Below are 21671 nucleotides of genomic sequence, written 5' to 3' on the forward strand. Positions count from 1 at the left end.
AAAATATAGCCAACAATATTTCTATCCCAAAGCCAGTGAAAGTTGTGTTCCAGCTATAAAGAATTCTGTAAAGGAAGTCATCACATTTACAGAAGTTGTAGAGAGATGACTGGCAGACCAGTTTATCCAGAGGGTCTCCATGGCTCGGGCGAAGAGCAAAATTGAGGGATGGTAGCTAGACTTCATGGTGACCTCCAACATACAGGAATTGAACCTAAGCTATTGGTATGACTCTTGGAAATCAAAAACTGAGCTAACCAACTCCCAAGTGTGGAGAACTGATCAATTGTGGGCACTGCCACTCAGGAAGGTTATATTGCATTTGAAGGGAGTGAAGCAGAAATTAACTACAATGTTCTTGGACTAAAAGGGTTAATTTGTGACAGCAGATTGTGCAGACTGGGTTGATTGTGAAAGATTAAGGGGCAATCTGATTGAGAGGTTTAAAATACTTAAATGAGTTGACAGAATAGCTTCAGAGAAATGATTCCTTGATCAATCCCTGATTGCTTCACATAGTACCTGATCAGCCAGTTTGTATTCAGTCTCTGGGTTAGGCAGATTGTGATCATTTGGTGATTGATTCAAGTCGCATCTACTCAGCTTGTGATTGGTTCAGACAGAATGTGTTCAGTCTCTGGGATTTAGTGTATGATCAGTCGCTGATTGGTTCAGTCAGTGTGGGATGAATCTTTGATCAGATTATTAATGATGGCAATCATGACTCATGTCACTCATTGTTAACTGCTGACTGTTTCCCTCAAGTGTCAGTCACATGTCGAGCAATCCCTCTCATTACAGTATATCTATTCTATCATTACATCCAATGGCTTTCCACTAGAATAATGAGTCACCTTATTGAAATAATTCCGTTAAGGCCAGTATCCTGTCACCATGTCACCTATGCACCCATGTACATAGTACATGACACTGACCCAACCAGCACAGAGCTGACTGTTGGAGTGAACAGAACCCCCAACACTTCTGTTTATATCTGTCAGCCAGGACTCCCTGATTGAACCAGGTTAACAGGTCCAGTCAGGGATCTGATATTCTTTGAGGTCCACCTGGCTGATCTCATTCAATCACTCCACCTCTAAGTTGTGGAAACATAGACCCAATTATTTTCCTGTAGCTTCTCTTCGGGGTATGTTCAAACCAGGTGTACTTCATCTGACTGTTTTGGATACTGATATTGTGTTGTGGACCGCGGCCCACCTCTTGCGCCTGGACTGTCTCAGCCGAAATTCATCATCATCTTCAAGTGGCATTGAGGCTGCAACATGTACATGTACATCTCATCCTCAGAGGTTTCTTTGATGCCAGATGAAGGGGGAGAACCCATAGGTTTTGACATCCTTGTCAGATGCTCTGAAGGACTCGGTATGTTTTGCTCTTACCTCATTTACGAGGCTGCAGCTTTTATGTGGTCCACATGCTTGTTCAGGAAAGCCTCTCCAACTGGTACTTTGTACGTCATGGGATCTGACCTTGTATCAACCACACATCTTACCCATGCATGGTCTTTCCCATGATTTCAACATTAAACTTTGTCACCTCAAATAAACTGCCTCTCTCACTTAGAGGAGTCTTGTGTCCAGTATTGGAATTCCTGATGCCATTTCACCCTCCCTCCCCCAACCAGTCCATTTAAACTGGTGTGGAATCTTCTCCCCATTAGCAACCCAGCTGGAGCTGTCCCAGTACTTGCATGAGGGGTGGTTCTTTCATCAAACAGGAACCGGGATAGTTTGATATCAAGTGAAGCTGTACTCTGTTTTCTTAAACCTGTCTTCAAAATTTGGACTGCTGTTGCCTCCAGACCAGATGGTGGGACAGAATCATGGAGTCACAGGATCCCTACAGTGTGGAGACAGGCCATTCACCCCAACAAGTCCACACCATAGACACCAACCCCACCCTACCCTCACCCTGTAACCCTATATTTCCCGTGGCTAATCCACCTAACTTACACATCCCTGGACACTATGGGGAATTTAACAAGACAAATCCACCTAACCTAAACATTTTTGGAATCATACAATCATAGAACTCCCACAGTGTGGAAACAAGCATTCAGTCCAACAGGTCCACACCGACCCTCCGAAGGGCATCCCACCCAGACCCATTCCCCCTACCCTGTATTTCCCATGGCCAATCTACCTAACTTGGCCTGTGGAAGGAAACTGGAGCACCCAGCAGAAACCCACGCAGACATGGGGAGACCATTGAATCTTTACACAAACATCACTTGAGGCTGGAATCAAACCAGGCTGTGAGGCAGCCATGCTAACCACTGAGCCATCCAATGATATGGTGCTGTCCTTACATGGCAAATGACATTTCACTTTATGAAATACTTGAATTCCCTGCTGGTAAATGATGGCCCATTGTCTGTGACCAACACTTTTGGGAGTCTGTGTATTGCAAAAGATGCTTGCAATTTTTCAATCATTGTCTGTGTGTTTGCTGAATGACTGTATGCTTGTTGAACCACTTTGAAAGGGTGTCCATAGAGCCCGTGAAAGGACTGGCATAATTGACATGTAAGCGAGTCCAGGGTTTACCTGGCTGTTCCCACAAATCTGGGAACCTGCTGGTGATAATTTTGTACTTGCAGGGCAGTACCCAAAGTGCCTACCACTATGTTGGCATTCAGTCCATGCCACCAGACATTACCAGGTCCATCTAGGGGTTTTGAAAATGAAGACGTCAGCGAGAAGTAGAGTTCAACTGTTATCTGGTAGTGACCTTTGCTCAGGAGAATCACTCTTGCTCCCCATGATATGGTGATTTGGTCTCGCCAGGTCAAAAAAGGTTTCAATTCAGGTTGTGATGGCCCTTTAGTTTTCCCAATCACCACCAGCTGTTTTAGTTTTGCCAGGAAGGGTGTGTCAACAGTCTCATATTGTCAGTGGTGACAAAAAGAGTGTCCTGAAAGTTTAAGACTGAATGGGGTCTTCTAGTGGCAGCATGACCTCTGGTGTATCTACCTGTGGGAGGCAGCTCAATGCATCCACATTTGCCCGCCCAGACAGTTCCAACTTGTAATTGTACACACTTCAAATAAGAACCCACTGCTGAATCTGACCTGAAGCTATGTGCGGCACGGCACTATTCTCTTTATATTGCCCTAGCAGGGGTTTCTTGCTATTACAAATTTACGTTGTAAAGGTATTGGTGGAACTTTCTCGCCCCAAAGATGACTGCCCATCTTTCTTCCCTATCAGGGTGTATCTTTTTTCAGCACCAGCCAGTGTCCTGAAAGCATACGTTATTGGGCGTTCCTCTCTGCTAAGCCACGTGAGCCAACTCTACCCCTGTACCATACGGGAGGCATTGCAGCTCAGCATCACATCTAGTTTGGGATCATAGTGTGTCAACACTTTAGATGACAATAGCTGCTTCTCTACCCTAAAGGCTACATTTTGGCTATGAGACCATTTCCAAGGCTGACCCTTTTTCAATAGCAAACGTAGGGTGCCAGGACGGATGTCAGGTTACAAATGAATTTTCCTTAATAAATCACCAACCCCAGATCTAAGTGGTTTTAATTTTGATGTTGCTGAGCAATTTAAGCCAACTTAGACCCTCTCTGATGAAGGGTCTAGGCCTGAAACGTCAGCCTTTGTGCTCCTGAGATGCTGCTTGGCCTGCTGTGTTCATCCAGCTTCACACTTTATTATCTTAGTTCCAAGCCAGCTTAGATGGACTTTACCAGATGTGCACTCTCCTGGATACCAATGGGAACTGGGGCATCTTTGATCGCCCTCACTTTGTCTTCCAATGGGCATAACCGATCTTGTCTACTCTACAGCCCAGGTGGGGTGCCTGGAACACAGATTTTCCACCCTAAGGTGTACACCTACCTTGGAGAAATGTTTAAGCACTGTGTCTAAGTTCTCTAAATGCTATTTACTGGTCTTCCTGGTTATTAGCATGTCACCTAGATAAGGAGCGTCCTGGAGTAAACATTATAAAAGGTTTGCCATTGTCCACTGGAAAATGGCACAGGCTGATGATATTCCAAAAGGCAGTCTCATATATTGGTACAAATTCTTAATTGTAACATACTTCTTGGAATTGTCATCTAATCACAATTGCAGATAGGCGTGGCTCATGTCTAGCTTCATGAAAGACAGCCCTCCCCACACACACCACCACCCCTCCATCCCCCCAAGTTTTGCGTATAAGCCCTCTGTGCAAGGGATTTGGTATGTACCTAGCTGTGAAAAGCAGTTTACAGTTTGAAATCCCCACAAAGGTGAACTGACCCATTGGGTTTCACAATCGTTACAACCAGTGCTGCCCATTCTACAAACTGTACTGGTTTGATGATTCCTTCGCTTTCCAGCCTTCTGATTTTTGCCTCTAATTTTGCACACAAGCTAAATGGCACCGGTGGGCCTTGCAGAGTCACGGAATTGATTCTTGCTCACCAAAGCAAGGTGGCCTTGGCCCCTTGACCTTCCTGAAAAACTTTTTGGTATTCAGTTAGGACGTCACTCAGATAGTCAGTTTCTAATCCAAAAATGTTCAGCCAATGAAACTGGATCTTTCTCAAAGCAAATTCACCCCATCAAGCTTAGGCCCAAGCATTTTAATACAATCAATGGTAACTGAACCAGCCGGAATCAAAGTTGTATCCGTAGGAGTTCTCTGGTATAGGTTCTAAGCCTAGCCAAGGTCTTACGTAAATTTAAGGGTTAGAGTGCAGAGTGAATTTTGATAAAGACTCATTCTGCAAACACTGATACAGCCATGCTGGTATCGACCTCTATTAGAACTTGGTGTCTATTTAATCAGATATTTATTTTGTTGTTTTTGATTTTGAGATGGATGTTTAGTGGTGTCAAACCTAAAGTACTTTTGTTGTTTTTGATTTATTTAAGCCAATATAGTTCCAAGCCAACTTAGGTGAACTTTACAGGGTTAGGGTTAGGGTAAATCTGGATACCAGTTTATGAGTTCTCTTATTCAATTCAGGCGGAGTGGGAATCTCTTGCTGTCTCGAATCTGCATACCAGCAGCAACTACAATTGCCTGCCAGCCTGGATCCTCCAAAACAGTATAATCATTTGGCTGATGCTAGGCTTTGTTCAGAATTTTGCTGTGAGCTGACCTAGAGTCCCTGTCCTGGATATGTCCTGAGAGAGGCTATACAATTGTCTTCACACGAGTGGTGTTCCCCAAGCTCAGTTGTCCTGGTGAAGGTGTCTAATTTCATAAGCGTGCCCTGTGACTCATATCCACCACTTGCTTTATTTTCTAATGACAAATATGGTTGTGGCACTATTTGAAGTCCAGTTGGGCTTCAGCTAGTAGCTGCTTTTGCATGATTACACCATTAATCCCAGATACCAAACAGTCTCTCATCATTTCACTTAAACCAAAGTTACATGCCTCTGCTACTCCTCTTAACCTTGTCAAATACAGATTCCCCTGGTTCTTGAACTGCTGTGTAAAACTGTTAGCGTATCAGAATTAAAGGAGGCTTGGGGTTGTAATAGTCCTTAGTTAAATCTATCAACTCTTGAAAGATTTTCAGATCTGGTGCCTCAGTGAAAGTTAGGTTCCTAATAACCAAAATAGCTGGGGGGGTGGAGGGCACATGCTGTCAGGAGAATTACTCATTGCTTTTCATCTGCCCTGATGTCATTTTCCCAGAAAAAAAAATGCATTCTTTCCACATACTGGGCCCATTCTTTGACAGCAGAATCGAACAAGTCAACTTTCCAAATTGTGGCATATTGCACGAAATGCTTACCCGAATTCAAAGGTGACTGTTGACAGCAAATCTCTTTGGGGCAGATTTCTCTCTTGTCGCCACTGAAATAACTCCACGAAGGCTGGTATCCCGTCACCAAGGTCACTATTTATTTCCATGTGCGTACTGCATTATGCAAAGGCGACTATCACGTTACAAGTCACCCTTTATTCACACGTGCACGGGACATGACACTGACCCAGCTAGCTCACGGCTCCCTGACACTTCTGTCAGCCAGAGACTCCAGGACTCATGATTGGACCAGTTTGGACAGCCCCAGTTGGGGAATTCATATTCTATGAGGTCCACCTGGCTGGTCTCATTCCAGTCACTACACTTAAGATTGCCTATCTTTTGCGATAAGGGGGAGCTGGTGATGTCAAGTGCTGAATGATGAACTTGAGACTCATTGTCCTTGAATGTTTAACTGATGTAGAAAGTCTCAATCCTGCATGTCCTGTACAATTCTGATTGAGATGGATGTTTAGTGGTGTCAAACCTAAAGTACTATTTCACTGATGTGGACTGCTACTGCTTGACGTGAGTTAATTCAGTTTAACAAAAGTTACAAAAATCACAAATTAAAACAGAAGTTGCTGGAAAAGCTCAGCAGGCCTGGCAGCATCTGTGAAGAGAAAATCAGAGTTAATGTTTCAGATCTGGTGATCCTTCCTCAGGACCGTTCTGAGGAAGGGTTGCTGGACCCGAAACGTTAACTGTTTTCTCTTCACAGATGCTGCCAGACCTGCTGAGCTTTCCCAGCAACTTTTGTTTTTGTTCCTGATTTACAGCATCTGTGGTTCTTTCGGTTTTTACAAAAATCACAGTTGCTTGACGCTTAAAATTAACTAATAGCATGCAGAAAGTCAGCAGCTAAAGGCAATTAGTGAGCATACATAAAGCAAAGATATACATTTGCAGATGACAGCAGGATATAATTGCACACATGTTCCAGCTGGGTCAGAATCCCTATTTGGGAATCCCTGATCTTTACCCTTCCCAGAACTTTTGGATCCATCATCTAATGTAGGATCCAACACTACAGATATTCAGCAAGACATTCTGCCAGATCTGCTGAATTTCATGACCGCTTACAGTGTTTGTTTCCTATGGATACAGTCCAACAAACCCAGAGGCAGTTGCAGAGTGAATCTTTGCAGGAGCAATTCCCCCTTTCAATGGCAGTAGTTGCTGCATTCTAGTAAGTTAACACAACTTGAAGATTACAAAGCCACTCTCACAGCATATGAATGATGTTAAGTGGGTGAGAGGATACGGTGGATGGTGGGTGAGGGATTAGTGAGGCAGTTGGGTTATTGTGACAGGTGGTTAATGGGTAATGGGGGGGTGGTTTGAAGAGGCTAGGAGGATGAATGGATAGCAGGGTCAAGTGGTAGTGGCAGATTTAGGATAGGCATCATGTGACTGTGAGAGGGAATGGAGTGTTTCAGATACTCCATACTTCTGATGACCTTTGGGAGGCTTTTCATGTTTTGGTGAGGGCGCTGCATGTGGTTGAGGAAGGCATTGGCTGTTGAGGTTGGCATCAATGCAAGTGATTGGTGGTCATTTATCTACTTAGCCAGGAATTCAAACAGGTTTTGATTCATCTGACCTTCCTGGCTAAGTACTAGGGTAGATAAATTGAATATCTCCAAAGTCTGCAACTCTAACTCAGCACTGGAGAGTTTTCCAAATATCCCAGCTGCTGGCTGACTGTCCATTGGAAGTTAAATATCCAACATAATCATTTCATCAGGACCTTTGAGGAACCTTAACACGCATCTCTTATGTTACGTTTGGTCTTCATCCACTGAGAATTCAGAAGATCTGGGCCATTCAGTTGATAGATGGGCATTTGTGAAAGGGCAAAAATTACATACAACTTAATTCTTGAGATTGCAGACAAACCAGTGCTATATTGAAGAAGAATTCAACTCAAGAAACAGAACTGAAGGCTTGAAACCTCGTCAGGTGTTTTCTCACACAAGGATCCTTGTATCTTACATATTGAATGCAGCGGATAAGTTGTAATTCCAAGGGGTGAATAGCTATAGATACAATCCTTCAATCTTGACTGACTTCACAGCAACAGTTATACCATTAAACTATAATGCATGAAAGCCCAGCTTTACACACAGGCTCAGAGCATTTGGGAGACTACTCATGTCACGATGCAGTTGCAGATTCACACAAAAAGCATGGACCATAAGACCGTAAGAAATAGCAACAGGAGTAGGCCATTTGGCACTTTGGGCCTGCTCTGCCATTCAAATAACAGCATGTCTGATCCAACATTCCTCATGTCCATTTTCTTGCCCTTTCCCCATAAGCCTTGATTCCCCTACTGATCAAAAATCTTTCTATTGCAGTCTTAAATACACACAAGGACTCTTCCCCCAAGGTTCTCTGTGGCAAGATGTTACAAAAATTCACAACCCTCTGGAAGATGAAATTCCTCCTTATCACAGTCTTAATTTGCACCCCTTTATTCTGAGAATATGCCCTCTGGTCCTAGACTCTCTCATGAGGAGAAACACCCTCTCAGCATTTATCCTGTCAAGCCCCTAAAGAATCCTATACATTTCAATGAAATCTCCTCTCATTCTATACAAACCCCAGTAAGTAGAATCCTAATTGTTTAGCCTTTGCTCATATGACAATCCGTCCATTCTGGAGATTATCCTCACTCTGAGCTGTCTCCAATGAAATAATATCTTTCCTTAAATAAGGGAGACAAATCTAATCACAGTACTCCAGTTGTGGTCTCACTAGCACCTCGTACAATTGCAGTAAGACTTCCTACTTTTATACCCCAACCCCCTTGAAATAAGAGAATAAAACAGAAATTGCTGGAAAAGCTCAGCAGGTCTGGCAGCATCTGCGGAGAGAAATCAGAGTTAATATTTCAGGTCCAGTGATCCATCTTCAGAACCTTTTGAAATATGGACCAACATTCCATTACTCTTCCTAAGTCACGTGAAAATGACCTTACATTGGCTAAAATCCTTATATTATTTGATCATTTGTCATAGACTACAAATTAATTGGTAAATATGATTTTTTCTGATACAGTTACTATAGAAAAGTCTCAACACAAACTTCACACCTAAATGATTTTTCACTAGGGTGGATCCACTGATGCTTCATGAGATTATAGGAGTGGTTGAATGCTACCTCACAAACATCACACTTTGAAATGCCTCTCTTCTGTGTCAATCCTTTGTTGCCTCAGGAAGGTCAAAAACATCACAAAAGTTTTCCTGCAAATCTCACACTTGAAGTGTAACTCACTGTTAGGAGTCTCTGTTAAAGTGGGAGAAATGATTATTTTGTTGTACATCTCACAATTGAATGGCTTTCAATTGTGTGAATGTGCCTGTGTACAAAAAGGGACTGATGGCTCAGAGAACTCACCTCACATAGGATTAGTTTTGCCTGTGTGAATGCGCTGATGGTTCACCAGTGCCAATGATTGTGTAAAACCCTCATTACACACCTCACAGACAAATAACTTTTCACCAGTGTGAACACGTCGGTGATTCACAAGTGTTGACGACCGTCCAAAGGCTTGGTTGCACAGCTCACACCTGAATGGCTTCTCCCCAGTGTGAATGCGTCGGTGGTTCACAAGTGTTGCTGACCGTGTGAAAGCTTGGTCACACAGATCACACTTGAAAGGTTTCAGCCCTGTGTGAATCCTCTGGTGCATCAGGAGTTCAGAGGATTGGGTGAAAGCCATCTCACAAACCTCACATGTGAATGGTTTCTCCCCAGTGTGCATGCGTCGGTGTCTCACAAGTGTTGCTGAACGTGTGAAAGCCTTGTCACACATCTCACATTGGAAGGGCTTCTCCCCTGTGTGGACCCTCTGGTGCCTCAGGAGATCAGAGGATTGCATGAAAGCCATGTCACAATCCTCACACTTGAAGGGTTTCTCTGCTGTGTGGTTCCTCTGGTGCATCAGGAATGATGTTGAGCTGGTGAAGGCTTTGTTGCAGATCTCACACTTAAATGGCCTCTCCCCTGTGTGAATGCGCTGGTGTTTTCGGAAGGAAGATGAATGTGAGAATGATTTGTTGCAGACTTCACACGTGAATGGCTTCTCCCCTGTGTGAATGCGTCTGTGATACAAAAGGGTTGATGCCTGTGCAAAACCCTCGCTGCACACCTCACACTTGAATGGCTTCTCCCCAGTGTGAATGCGTCGATGATTCACAAGTGTTGATGATAGTGTGAAGGCCTGGTCGCACACCTCACACTTGAATGGTTTCTCTCCTGTGTGGATCCTCTGATGTTTCAAGAGATCACAGGATCGGGGAAAAGCCTTCTGACAAACCTCGCAAATGAATGACTTCTCTCCACTGTGATTGTTTTGATGATCCATGGACGCCGATGTCTCTGTGAAGACTTGGCCACATACCTCTTGCTTGAATTGTTTCTCTTCCATCTGGCTGTCCTTGTATTAGCAGCAGTGTCAGAGACGCACTTTGTGTGTCCTATCATGCCTTCCTGTCATGCCTAAATCTTGAATACCCTCTCACTTGTGGTTCGTGAGGCTCACTTAATGATTGAGTCTCTTACCACACATGGAGCCCATTGACTTCTTTCCAGCCTCACCCTGACTGATCACCCACAACTAAACATTCGGCAAGGTTGATTCTGATGCCAGGCCACAAGCAACAAGCAATTTCAGATCTGATATGTTTAAACTCCCTCGACTTGATCAATTTCCATACGGCAGTTTCACTGTCCAACCTTCTCTGTTGAGAAATGCCGCAAAGGACTGGATGTCTTCCCATGGTTGTGCATTTGTTTCTTGGGTAGTAGTCAGGAAGTATCTGTGGTGTCTATCCTCTGTATTCTCTGGTTTAGTAAGGTGCAATCCTTCTGTAAAACAAGAAAAGAAAACTTGATTTCCTTCAACACCCTCTCCACGGCTGAAGGGGCTAACTCCTTAGTTAGTGTTTCACAGTGAGTGCCAGTCTGCTAATCACCTATGTGGGGGATCAGATACAACTCCATCTTTTTCCTCATTTAACCATCACACACCTTTCGTTTCTAGTAGGGGCACTGGATAGTGACGAGGAGCAGAAAACGTGGCTACTTTCTTTGCTCCCTCCAGCCCCCTATACTCCCTGAGGACAAAGAAAAAGACAGGTGGACACAGTGTGAAACAGGCTATCAATTCACAATGTGAGTAAGTCATTCTGGTGAAGACCAGTTATATCGTTAGAGCAAGTGTTTAGTATAAAACAAAACTCTGCAGAATTATTCAGTCAAACGGGACAATGGCATTTCTCTACTTGTTTTCCAAAAATATTTGACATAAACACACTGGTCAGTAAATGCAAGAAGCTAAGGAAGATGTTGCTTTGTAGCAATTGACTGAACGGTTCTGGTTTATCCTGTGTAATATTGCACTAAGTCAGATTGCAAATTCAGCTATCAGCCAGTCCTTTGGCAAAATACCAAATCCAAACTGAAGCTGCGGCCTTCAGATAAAGAAAGCATTAAAAGATACTTGAATCAGTATTTTCAGGTATGAAGCCAACTAGCTATCCTGCTGTTAAGAATCAGTATATGTAGTATGACGGTACAGAAACAGGGCAATTGGTCCTATGTTTCATTTCAGTTCTTCTCACCCTTGTTCATTTCATCTTCATTTATCCTTAATTAAATCGCTTCCTGCAAGATTTAATTTGCAGAATAGAATAAAAATTTCCATGAACAATTCCAGCTTGTCCTAAAAATTCAAATACTGTCCTTCACTGAATGGAATGTGCTACAACTGCCATGTCCTGCACAACATGGCTCTGAGCTGCCCGAAGTGGACAAGCAATCAATGATTAATAACCCACTCTAAATTCCAACAATGAGTAAAATCAGATTGATCTGGACAAGCTGGCATTATGTCAGAATATGATTAAAAGAATAAGCCTAGTGAAATTTGTAAACTTTCTTTTACCAAGGTGTAAGGACATGTCTCCAAATGAGGACAGCTGTCCCATAGACTGGTCAAGTAGCAGTAATACTGACTCAATCATATCAATCTGGAAACATCCCAGATTCTTCTGTTACTCTCCCTGTGTATTTCCTATCCCTCTGGCAGGTTGGGAGGTCTATGGAGTCTCATGGTTTCAGATCAAACAAGTTCAAGAAAAGCTACCACTTCGTTCCCAACTGATGAATGAATTCTTTATCATGTTCAGGACTAGATAAGTAGACTAAGGACAGATTTCAAAACTAGGTATTGATGAGGTAGAGTGAGTCAGCATCGGCAGTAGGATTATATCAACCATACGCTCACAGTCTGGCAAATCCCTCATCCTATGATATAGGAACGAAAAATTGGTTTAGAGTGCAGTGCAGATTTACTAGAAGGAAACCTGTAGTGTTATTTCTGGAGACTAATGATGTCTAGAGATAAGGAGATGGTATGAGCAAGTGGTGCTGTTTTTGATGATCTGACCCAATGTCTCCTTATGTTGGTTGATCAGACACGATTGTCTTTAATAGCTGAGTAGGCTCAATGGGCTGAATGGCCTACACCCATTCCTATGTTCATTCTGCAAGACTCAAATGTGAAGGATTATGACTGATTCCTGGGAATGTAAAGCTTATCTTCTGCAGAAAGGTTGGAGTTTAGAATTGGTGATCTTATTGAAACATGTAAGGTCCTGAAGGGACTTACTGGGATTGTGCTGCAAAAATGTTTTCTTTGTAGGAGGGACTAGGACTCAGGGATACAATTTAAAAATAAGAGCTCATCACTTTAAGATGGATGTAAGAGAAATTCTTTTCTCTTAGAGGAACCATCAGGCGTCTAATAGTAACCATGAAGCCATTGCTAATTGTCAGGAAAAAAACATCTGGCGTACTAATGTCCTGTGGGGAAGGAAACTGCCATCCTTAATTTGTCTGGCCTATATGTGACTCTGGACCGTCAGCAATGCGGTTGACCCTAAACTGCCTTTCGGGTAATTAGGAAGGAATAATAAATGCTGGCCAGACCAGGGATACCCACATCTCATGAATGAAAAAAAAGAAAGAAACTTGATTTCTTGGAAATCTCTGCACCCAGTGAGAGTAAGAAGCAGAATCATAGTATATTTTTGAAGAAGAGAAGAATAGATTCCTAAGTTTGTATGAGAAAAGATTTAAAAGTTTTCAGTGAAATAATCATCAGCTGATCTCACATCACATAAAAGAGAGTGTTTAGCAAAAGCAGCAGATAATGTAAACATTGGTCTACGGACAATTTAAAAAATACATGAGATCGGATAGAGCTCACATTTCTCAAGACCAGATTGGTCAAAATGATCAACATCTCCTGGAGATTTCTGGTCCCTCTCTGCCTACTGTTTCCTCTCTATCTGGGCTGAAATTAGAAATTAGCCTCAACCCCACACTTTCCATGCAGGGATAGGAACTGTAGTCTGAAGGAGCATCCTCCAGTGCTCCTGGATAAAATGACTTTGAATTCATGCAGTCATTTCTACCCTGCTGTGCTGCTTGTTTGAGGTATAGCCCTATTTCCTTTTACAGCGAGGTTGCCCCTCAGGAGGAATTGCTTCACATTGTTGATCGGGTTGTACAGAAGGTGTATGGTGTGTTGGCTTTCGTTGGCAGGGGAATTGAGTTTAACAGCTGTGAGGTTATGTTGCAGCTTAATAAAACTCAGGTTAGATCACACTTGGAATATTGTGTTCAGTTCTGTTCACCTCATTATAGGAAAGATGTGGAAGCTTTAGAGAGGGTGCAGAAGAGACTTACCAGGATCAGAGATAATGGGAACTGCAGATGCTGGAGAATCCAAGACAACAAAATGTGAGGCTGGATGAACACAGCAGGCCAAGCAGCATCTCAGGAGCACAAAAGCTGACGTTTCGGGCCTAGACTCTTCAGAGAGGGGGATGGGGTGAGGGTTCTGGAATAAATAGCGAGAGAGGGGGAGGCGGACCGAAGATGGAGAGAAAAGAAGATAGGTGGAGAGGTAGGGAGGGGATAGGTCAGTTCAGGGAAGACGGACAGGTCAAGGGAGGTGGCATGAGGTTAGTAGGTAGATGGGGATGCGGCTTGGGGTGGGAGGAAGGGATGGGTGAGAGGAAGAACAGGTTAGGGAGGCAGAGACAGGTTGGACTGGTTTTGGGATGCAGTGGGTGGAGGGGAAGAGCTGGGCTGGCTGTGTGGTGCAGTGGGGGGAGGGGACGAACTGGGCTGGTTTAGGGATGCGGGGCTTCCCCCACCGCGTCCCTAAACCAGCCCAGTTCGTCCCCTCCCCCCACTGCACCACACAACCAGCCCAGCTCTTCCCCTCCACCCACTGCATCCCAAAACCAGTCCAACCTGTCTCTGCCTCCCTAACCTGTTCTTCCTCTCACCCATCCCTTCCTCCCACCCCAAGCCGCACCCCCATCTACCTACTAACCTCATGCCACCTCCTTGACCTGTCCATCTTCCCTGGACTGACCTATCCCCTCCCTACCTATATTCTTTTCTCTCCATCTTCGGTCCGCCTCCCCCCTCTCCCTATTTATTCCAGAACCCTCACCCCATCCCCCTCTCTGATGAAGGGTCTAGGCCCGAAACGTCAGCTTTTGTGCTCCTGAGATGCTGCTTGGCCTGCTGTGTTCATCCAGCCTCACATTTTGTTGTCTTAGACTTACCAGGATGTTGCCTGGACAGGAGGGCAGATCTTATGAAGAAAGGTTGAGGAAGCTAGGGCTTTTCTGATTGGAGCGAAGAAGGATGAGAGGTGACGACAGAGGTTTACGAGATGATGAGAGGCATAGATAGAGTGGATAATCAGAGACATTTTCCCAGGGTGGAAATGACTATTATGAGGAGGTATCATTTTAAGGTGATTGGAGGAAGGTATAGGGGAGATATCAGAGGTAAGTTCTTTTCACAGAGAGTGGTGGGCATGTGGAATGCGCTGCCAGCAGTGGTAGTGGAGTCAGATACTTTAACGACTTTTAAGCGACTCTTGGAGAGGCACATGGATGATAGTAAAATGTAGGGTATACAGAGTAGATTGATCTTAGTAGGATAATAGGTCGGCACAACTTGTGGCCTGTGCTGTGCTGTACTGTTCTATGTTCTATTGTAAAACTTTAATATGGTAAAGATCCCAACACACTTCAGTGTGCACCATTAGATAACATTTCAAGCATATTGTAATGTTGAGTCGAGCACTGGTGGATTGGAAGGCACCAAGTTAGAATTTGGTGTTTGTATGTTTCAAAAGATGACGCGCTTTTTCTATTGTTAGAGATTTAAAATGGATGTCTGTGAGATGCAGTTTGAAAGTTTGCAAGTATGTGGAGAGCGTACACTATGAAATATTTGTATCAAAAGGCTGTACATTTTACCTCGACATCAAGTTTTGAATTTAGCCAATCAATTTGAACAAGGCACTTAGATACCAAAAATGAATTAAATTTAAATCTGATGGTTTTGACAACATAGGACAAATTCTCTCGTAAGAAATGTTGATACATCATCAAGGGTATAAAAGAAGGGGGCAATTGGACAAAGCCCCAGAGCTAATGGCCGTTCTCCAGAGCTAGCAGCCCTTAGGTCAAGAGAGAACTGCTGGTACTCATAGCCTCCTCTATGTCTTACAGAAACACGGTCTAAATACTAATGGTACCAACAGTACAACTAGTTGATATTCCTAATAGAAGAATTGACAGAGAACATAGAACATAGAACATTACAGCACAGTACAGGCCCTTTGGCCCTCGATGTTGTGCCGACCTGTCATGCCGATCTCAAGCCCATCTAACCTACACTATTCCATGTACGTCCATATGCTTGTCCAGTGACGACTTTAATGTACCTAAAGTTGGCGAATCTACTACCGTTGCAGGCAAAGCGTTCCATTCCCTTACTACTCTGAGTAAAGAAACTACCTTTGACATCTGTCCTATATCTTTCACCCCTCAATTTAAAGCTATGCCCCCTTGTGCTCGCCGTCACCATCCTAGGAAAAAGGCTCTCCCTATCCATCCGATCTAACCGTCTGATTATTTTATATGTTTCAATTAAGTCACCTCTCAACCTTCTTCTCTCTAATGAAAACAGCCTTGAGTCCCTCAGCCTTTCCTTGTGAGCCCTTCCCTCCATACCAGGCAACGTCCTAGTAAATCTCCTCTGCACCCTTTCCAAAGCTTCCACATCCTTCTTATAATGCGGTGACCAGAACTGTACACAATACTCCAAGTGCGGCTGCACCAGAGTTTTGTACAGCTTCACCATAACCTCTTGGTTCTGGAACTCGATCCCTCTATTAATAAAAGCTAAAACACTGTATGCCTTCTTAACAGCCCTGTCAACCTGGGTGGCAACTTTCAAGGATCTGTGTACATGGACACCGAGATCTCTCTGCTCATCTACACTGCTAAGAATCTTACCATTAGCCCTGTACTTTGCCTTCTGGTTACTCCTACCAAAGTGCATCACCTCACACTTGTCTGCATTAAACTCCATTTGCCACCTCTCAGCCCAGCTCTGCAGCTTATCTATGTCTCTCTGCAACCTACAGCATCCTTCGTCACTATCCACAACTCCACCGACCTTAGTGTCATCTGCAAATTTACTAACCCATCCTTCTACGCCCTCATCCAGGTCATTGATAAAAATGACAAACAGCAGTGGACCCAACACCGACCCTTGCGGTACACCACTAGTAACTGGTCTCCAGGATGAACATTTCCCATCAACCACCACCCTCTGTCTTCTTTCAGCAAGCCAATTTCTGATCCAAACTGCTATATCTCCCACAATTCCATTCCTCTGGATTTTGTACAATAGCCCATTGTGGGGAAACTTATCGAATGCTTTGCTGAAATCCATATACACCACATCAACCGGTTTACTCTCATCTACCTGTTTGGTCACCTTCTCAAAGAACTCAATAAGGTTTGTGAAACACGACCTTCCCTTCACAAAACCGTGCTGACTATCCCTAATCAATTTATTCTTTTCTAGATGATTATAAATCCTATCCCTTATAACCTTTTCCAACACTTTACCAACACTTTACCAGGAATTCCTGACAGAAGTATTAACAGAGAAGTCACAGAGCATTCCAGAAGACGTCATCTGGCTGTAATTTTGAGAGACTAAGTTCAATTTTTTTAAAAATCTAAGTAGGACTTGTAATTATTGAGATAGGATACCATTAGAACCTTGTTTTATTCAGGAATAGTTAGTAGAGATTTATTTGGTTTGTTAATAGTTTAATTAATTTGTTCACTATTAAGAGTTAGATAAATAAATTGTTATTTGTTAATTTTAAAACAATATAACAAAATAAATACTCACTTTATTTTATTTAACCACTTTTCACTTTCGTTTTACAGATTATAAGATGAAGTGCTCCGCTTTAGTAGTTTTGGTTTTAGTTCTCGGTGGTGGGGGGGTGGGGGTCAACCTTTGCTTTATAATAGGTCAGGGGCTCATCATCTGGGATTTGGATAGATCTGATCAAATTTGGACAGATCTGGACATATTTGAACAGATTTAAGGTACAAAAGGTCCCAGCGAAGTTAAACAAACTTGGTGACTAGTGTCCTAGTCCTTTAAATAAAACTTAAGTGAGAAGTGGAAAATCCGTTCAATTTCAGTTGCTTGTTGGTGGTTAGACCAAAAGTGGGAAAATGGCTCTTAACATTGCTAAAGAGGTTTTGGGGGAGAAGATACTTCCCAAATTTCCAAGGAGGTTTAGAAAGACAGAAAAAGATGACACTTTTAGAATTAGCAGACAGGCTAAAATGGGGTTTAACTAGGGATAATAAGAAAGCTGAAATTGTAACAAAGTTAGCTGAGCATATAGATATATCTGAGAAACAGTCAAGTGCAGTGGAGTTAGAGAAAATTAATTGCAAATGAGACAACAGGATTTGGAAGACAAAGAAAGGGAAAGGGGACTGGAACAGTTTGAACTACAGTTAAGAGAAAAGGAGAGAGAGGTAAGGGAAAAAAAAGAGAGAGTTTGAACTAAAGAAGTTGGCAATTAGACAGGAAAGTCAATTTAAAAGGATGGAGATGAAGGTAGGCTTAGTGAGGATGATAGTGATGATGAGCAAATCAATGGTAGCCAAAGGCCTGGTAGGGATATATATAAACATGTCAAAACCTTGCCAAAATTTGATGAAAATGATGTAGAAGTCTTTTTCATTTCCTTTGTGAAATTGGCAAAGCAGATGAACTGGCCAGAGACTGTGCTAGTAATGTCAGTTCAGACCAAGTTGATAGGCAGGGCCAGTGAGGTATTTGCCTCACAATGTGTGAGAGAATATGAAAAAGTAAAACAGGCTATTTTGAGTGCCCACAAATTGACACACAAAACACAAAATGGTTCATAAATGTAAGAAAGTAACCAGGTCAGACTTAAATCGAGTTTGAAAAAATTAAACAGAACAACTTCAATGGACAGATGAGGGCATTAATGATAGAAAAGACATATCTCTTAGAGATATTATTCTGGTGGAGGAGTTTAAAAACTCAATTCCAGAAGTGATAAGAATTCATGTTGAGGAGCAAAAAGTTAAAACAGTGAGAAGTGCCACAGAGATGGTAGATCATTACACCTTAGTGCATAAATCAAAATCTAATTTCCAACAGTAGTTTAATTCTTTGAGGGATAGAAATTGGGAGATAGTGAGAATCTTCAATGAAAAATAAGTTGATCACACTGGGAACAGTTTACTACATGTGAAAGAAGAAACCCAACAGGGTATAAAAGAAGTGAAAGACCTCAGGTATTTTCATTGCGAAAAAGGTAGGATACACAAAGTTACAGTGCTGGTAGGTTAAGAAAGACACTGAGAAAAAGGTGTGCTAAAACCAGTGGGATTATTTAAGGTGGTGAAGGAAATCCCAACAGAAGCTGCAGCAGAGTGCACAGCCTAGTCACAGACTAGATAGTAAGATGGCACCTGATATTTTCAAAGACTTCACCTGTCTGGGTAAGATTTGCTCAGGTAGAACAGGGGGAGTAGGTAAAGAAGTTAAAATATTGAGAGACATAGGAACTAGTTAGTCTCTAATAGTAAGAGATGAAAATATTTGCACTCTTTCTGAAATATTGCTGAGAAAGTGGTAACCTGTGGAATAAATGGAAAGCAGGGTAGTATTCCCCTGTGTAAGATAAGGCCAGAAAGTCTAGTTAAGACTGGATAAGTGATAATGGAAGTAACGGAAAAATTGGCTATTCCAGGAATTCAGTTTACTCTTGGAAATGATATAGCTGGATCACAAGTGGGAGTGATACCCATGGTAGTGCAAAAGGAAAAGAAAACCAGGGAACTGAGGAGTTAAAAGGAAAATACTCTGGAATTTTTCTAGACTGTGTGATGACAAGATCCCACAGCCATAAGTTAAAAGAAGAAGGGAAAACAAAAGGGAAAGATCAAGGATTTGAGGTCCATTTAGCTGACACTCTGTTTGATGAGATGGTAAAGGAAAAACCTAAGCAGGTAGAAGATCAGATAGAGGTGTTTAGTTCTGAAATACTAGTGGAGTTACAGTAAAAAGATGAGACACTGAAGGGTTTATATTAAAAAGCCTACTCAGAAATGGAATCAGAGAGTATTCCAGAATGCGATTGCTTTCAGGATAAAATATCAAGGCAGAAATGGAGACCTTGGCAGGTTAGTGCAAATGAGAAATGTGTGGAAGTTCACCAGATTGTGTTGCCAGTAGAATACATACAGTAAATATTGTGGTAGCACACAAATTACTTCTAGGAGGTCATCTTGCAGTAAGGGAAGGCTTAGGCTAAGATACAGAAACATTTTATTGAACTGAATTACATAAAAATGTGGGTGAATTTTGCCGTACCAGTCGTACCTGTCAGATAGAAGGAAGGCCACAGGCAGTAATAAAACCAGCATCTTTGATGCCAATTCCTGTATTTGAGGATCCTCTTACCTACGGTATAATTGATTGTGTAGATCCCCTCCCTAAAACCAAAAGTGGGAATCAGTATTTGCTAACCTTAATGGATGTGTCTGTCAGGTTTTTGGAGGCAATTCCATTACAGAATGTTAGGGAAAAAAGGTTGTAGAGGAATTGCTTGCTTTCTTCACCTGTTATGTACTACCCAGGGAGATTCAGACAGACCAAGGGTCAAATTTTACTGCTGAATTATTTAAGGAAGTCATGGATTGTTTAGGCATCAAACACTTTAAATCAAATGCATACCACCTTGAATTCCAGGAAGCATTGAAAATAAGGCATCAGATCCTAAGGACAATGTTGAGAGTTTATTGTCTCGATTACCCAAATGATTGGGATAAAGGTATCCCATTTATATAATTTGTATTAGAGATGCTCTAAATGAATCAGCACAGTTTACTCCATTTGAGTTGATATTTAGACACAAATTAAGAGGGCCTTTAAAATTAATTAAGGAAAAGTTGATAGGTCCAAATTCAGAAATCACATAGTTGAATTATGTATCTGATGTGACAGAAACATTAACCGGAGTAGGTGAATCAGCCAGACAACATTTGAAGGTAGCACAGCACCTAATGAAGAAAGAAGCAGATAAGAAATCTAAAATTTGCACATTTGCCATTGGGATAAGGTATTGGTGCCGTTTCCAGTGGTAGGAGATCCCTTCAAAGCAAGGTTTAGTGGTCCCTAACAGATTGAGAAGAAATTAAGTCAGATGAATTATCTGGTAAAGATGCCAGATAGGAAAAAAATTATCGAGCATGTTATGTGAACGTGTTGAAACCTTACTACGACAAGGAAAGGGAACCAGAGGAACATTGAAGAGTCAAATCCAGATGATTTGAATTTTGATGTACCTCAGAATAAATTGAATAATGAGGAAGTCCTTAAGGAATGGGTTAGGGTAATGAGTTATATGTCAAAAAAAAACCAAATTGAAAGACTTGTTACTTGAAAGACCTCTGTAGAAATTGAATGGGAAGGACAAATGCTGTAGTACATGAGGTTGATGTAGGGAATGGTGTTCTGATAAAACAACACCCCTACTGGCTTAATAGTCTCAAAGCAGAGCAGGTTCAGAAGGAAATGGAAGCGACGCTCAAAGAAGACATCATCGAGACAAGTAAAAGCGAGTGAGGTTTGCTGATCATATTGATTCACAAACCTGATGGTACTCAATAATTCTGCATAGATTATCAGAAGATCACCGCAGTAACCAAATCTGACTCATAACCAATTCCAAGCCTGGAGGATTGTGTAGAAAAAAGTAGGACAAGCCACTTACATCATGAAGTTGGGCTTCACGATTACTGGCAAGTACCTTTGTTGGAAAGAGAAAAAAGAAGTTTTTGCTTTTGCAAGCCCAAATGGGCTGTGTAAATTTAAAGTAATGCCCTTTGGAATGAAAAAAAATGCACCAGCAACTTTTCAAAGGCTTATGATCATGATTGTTGGAGGATTAACTAATTGTGCCGTCTACATAGATAACTTGGTGATCTTTAGCCATTTGTGGAAAGATCACATGGAGCATTTGACAGACCTCTTTGAGAGACAATGAAGTCAAAGTTGGTCATAAACTTGGGAAATACAGAGTTTGCAAAGGCGGAAGTGACATGCTTGGAGAAAAACATCAGACATGGATGGATGATACTGAGGAATGTGAAGGTGAAGGCTATCAAGAAATTTCCAAGATCATCCTAGAACAAGGAAGTGCTATGATTTTTAGGGCTGAGCAGATTCTACAGGAGATTTGTACCAAACATTAGTATCTAGTAGCACAGTTGACAGATTTGTTAAAAAAGAACATGAAATTTTGGTGGACAGAACAATTCCAGGAGACATTTGAGAATTTAAAAGCAATGTTAACAACCACACCAGTTTTAGCCACACCAAATTTTTTGAAACACTTCGAAGTCACCATTAACACAAGCGATGT

General features: G+C 42.2%; 1 protein-coding gene across 1 annotated transcript in view; it reads right to left on the reverse strand.

The window, feature by feature from the left end:
- Positions 1-21671, reverse strand: part of LOC125446358 (zinc finger protein 271-like) — a 62837-nt gene that overhangs the window by 18283 nt on the left and 22883 nt on the right. Inside the window, exon 3 of the mRNA XM_059639646.1 lies at positions 9185-10106. Coding sequence (XP_059495629.1) covers positions 9186-10106 — 921 coding nt within the window. The 3' untranslated portion in view covers position 9185. The remainder of the gene's footprint in view (positions 1-9184; positions 10107-21671) is intronic.

Source organism: Stegostoma tigrinum, chromosome 34 (genome assembly GCF_030684315.1).
Source record: "Stegostoma tigrinum isolate sSteTig4 chromosome 34, sSteTig4.hap1, whole genome shotgun sequence".
Lineage (NCBI taxonomy): Eukaryota > Metazoa > Chordata > Chondrichthyes > Orectolobiformes > Stegostomatidae > Stegostoma > Stegostoma tigrinum.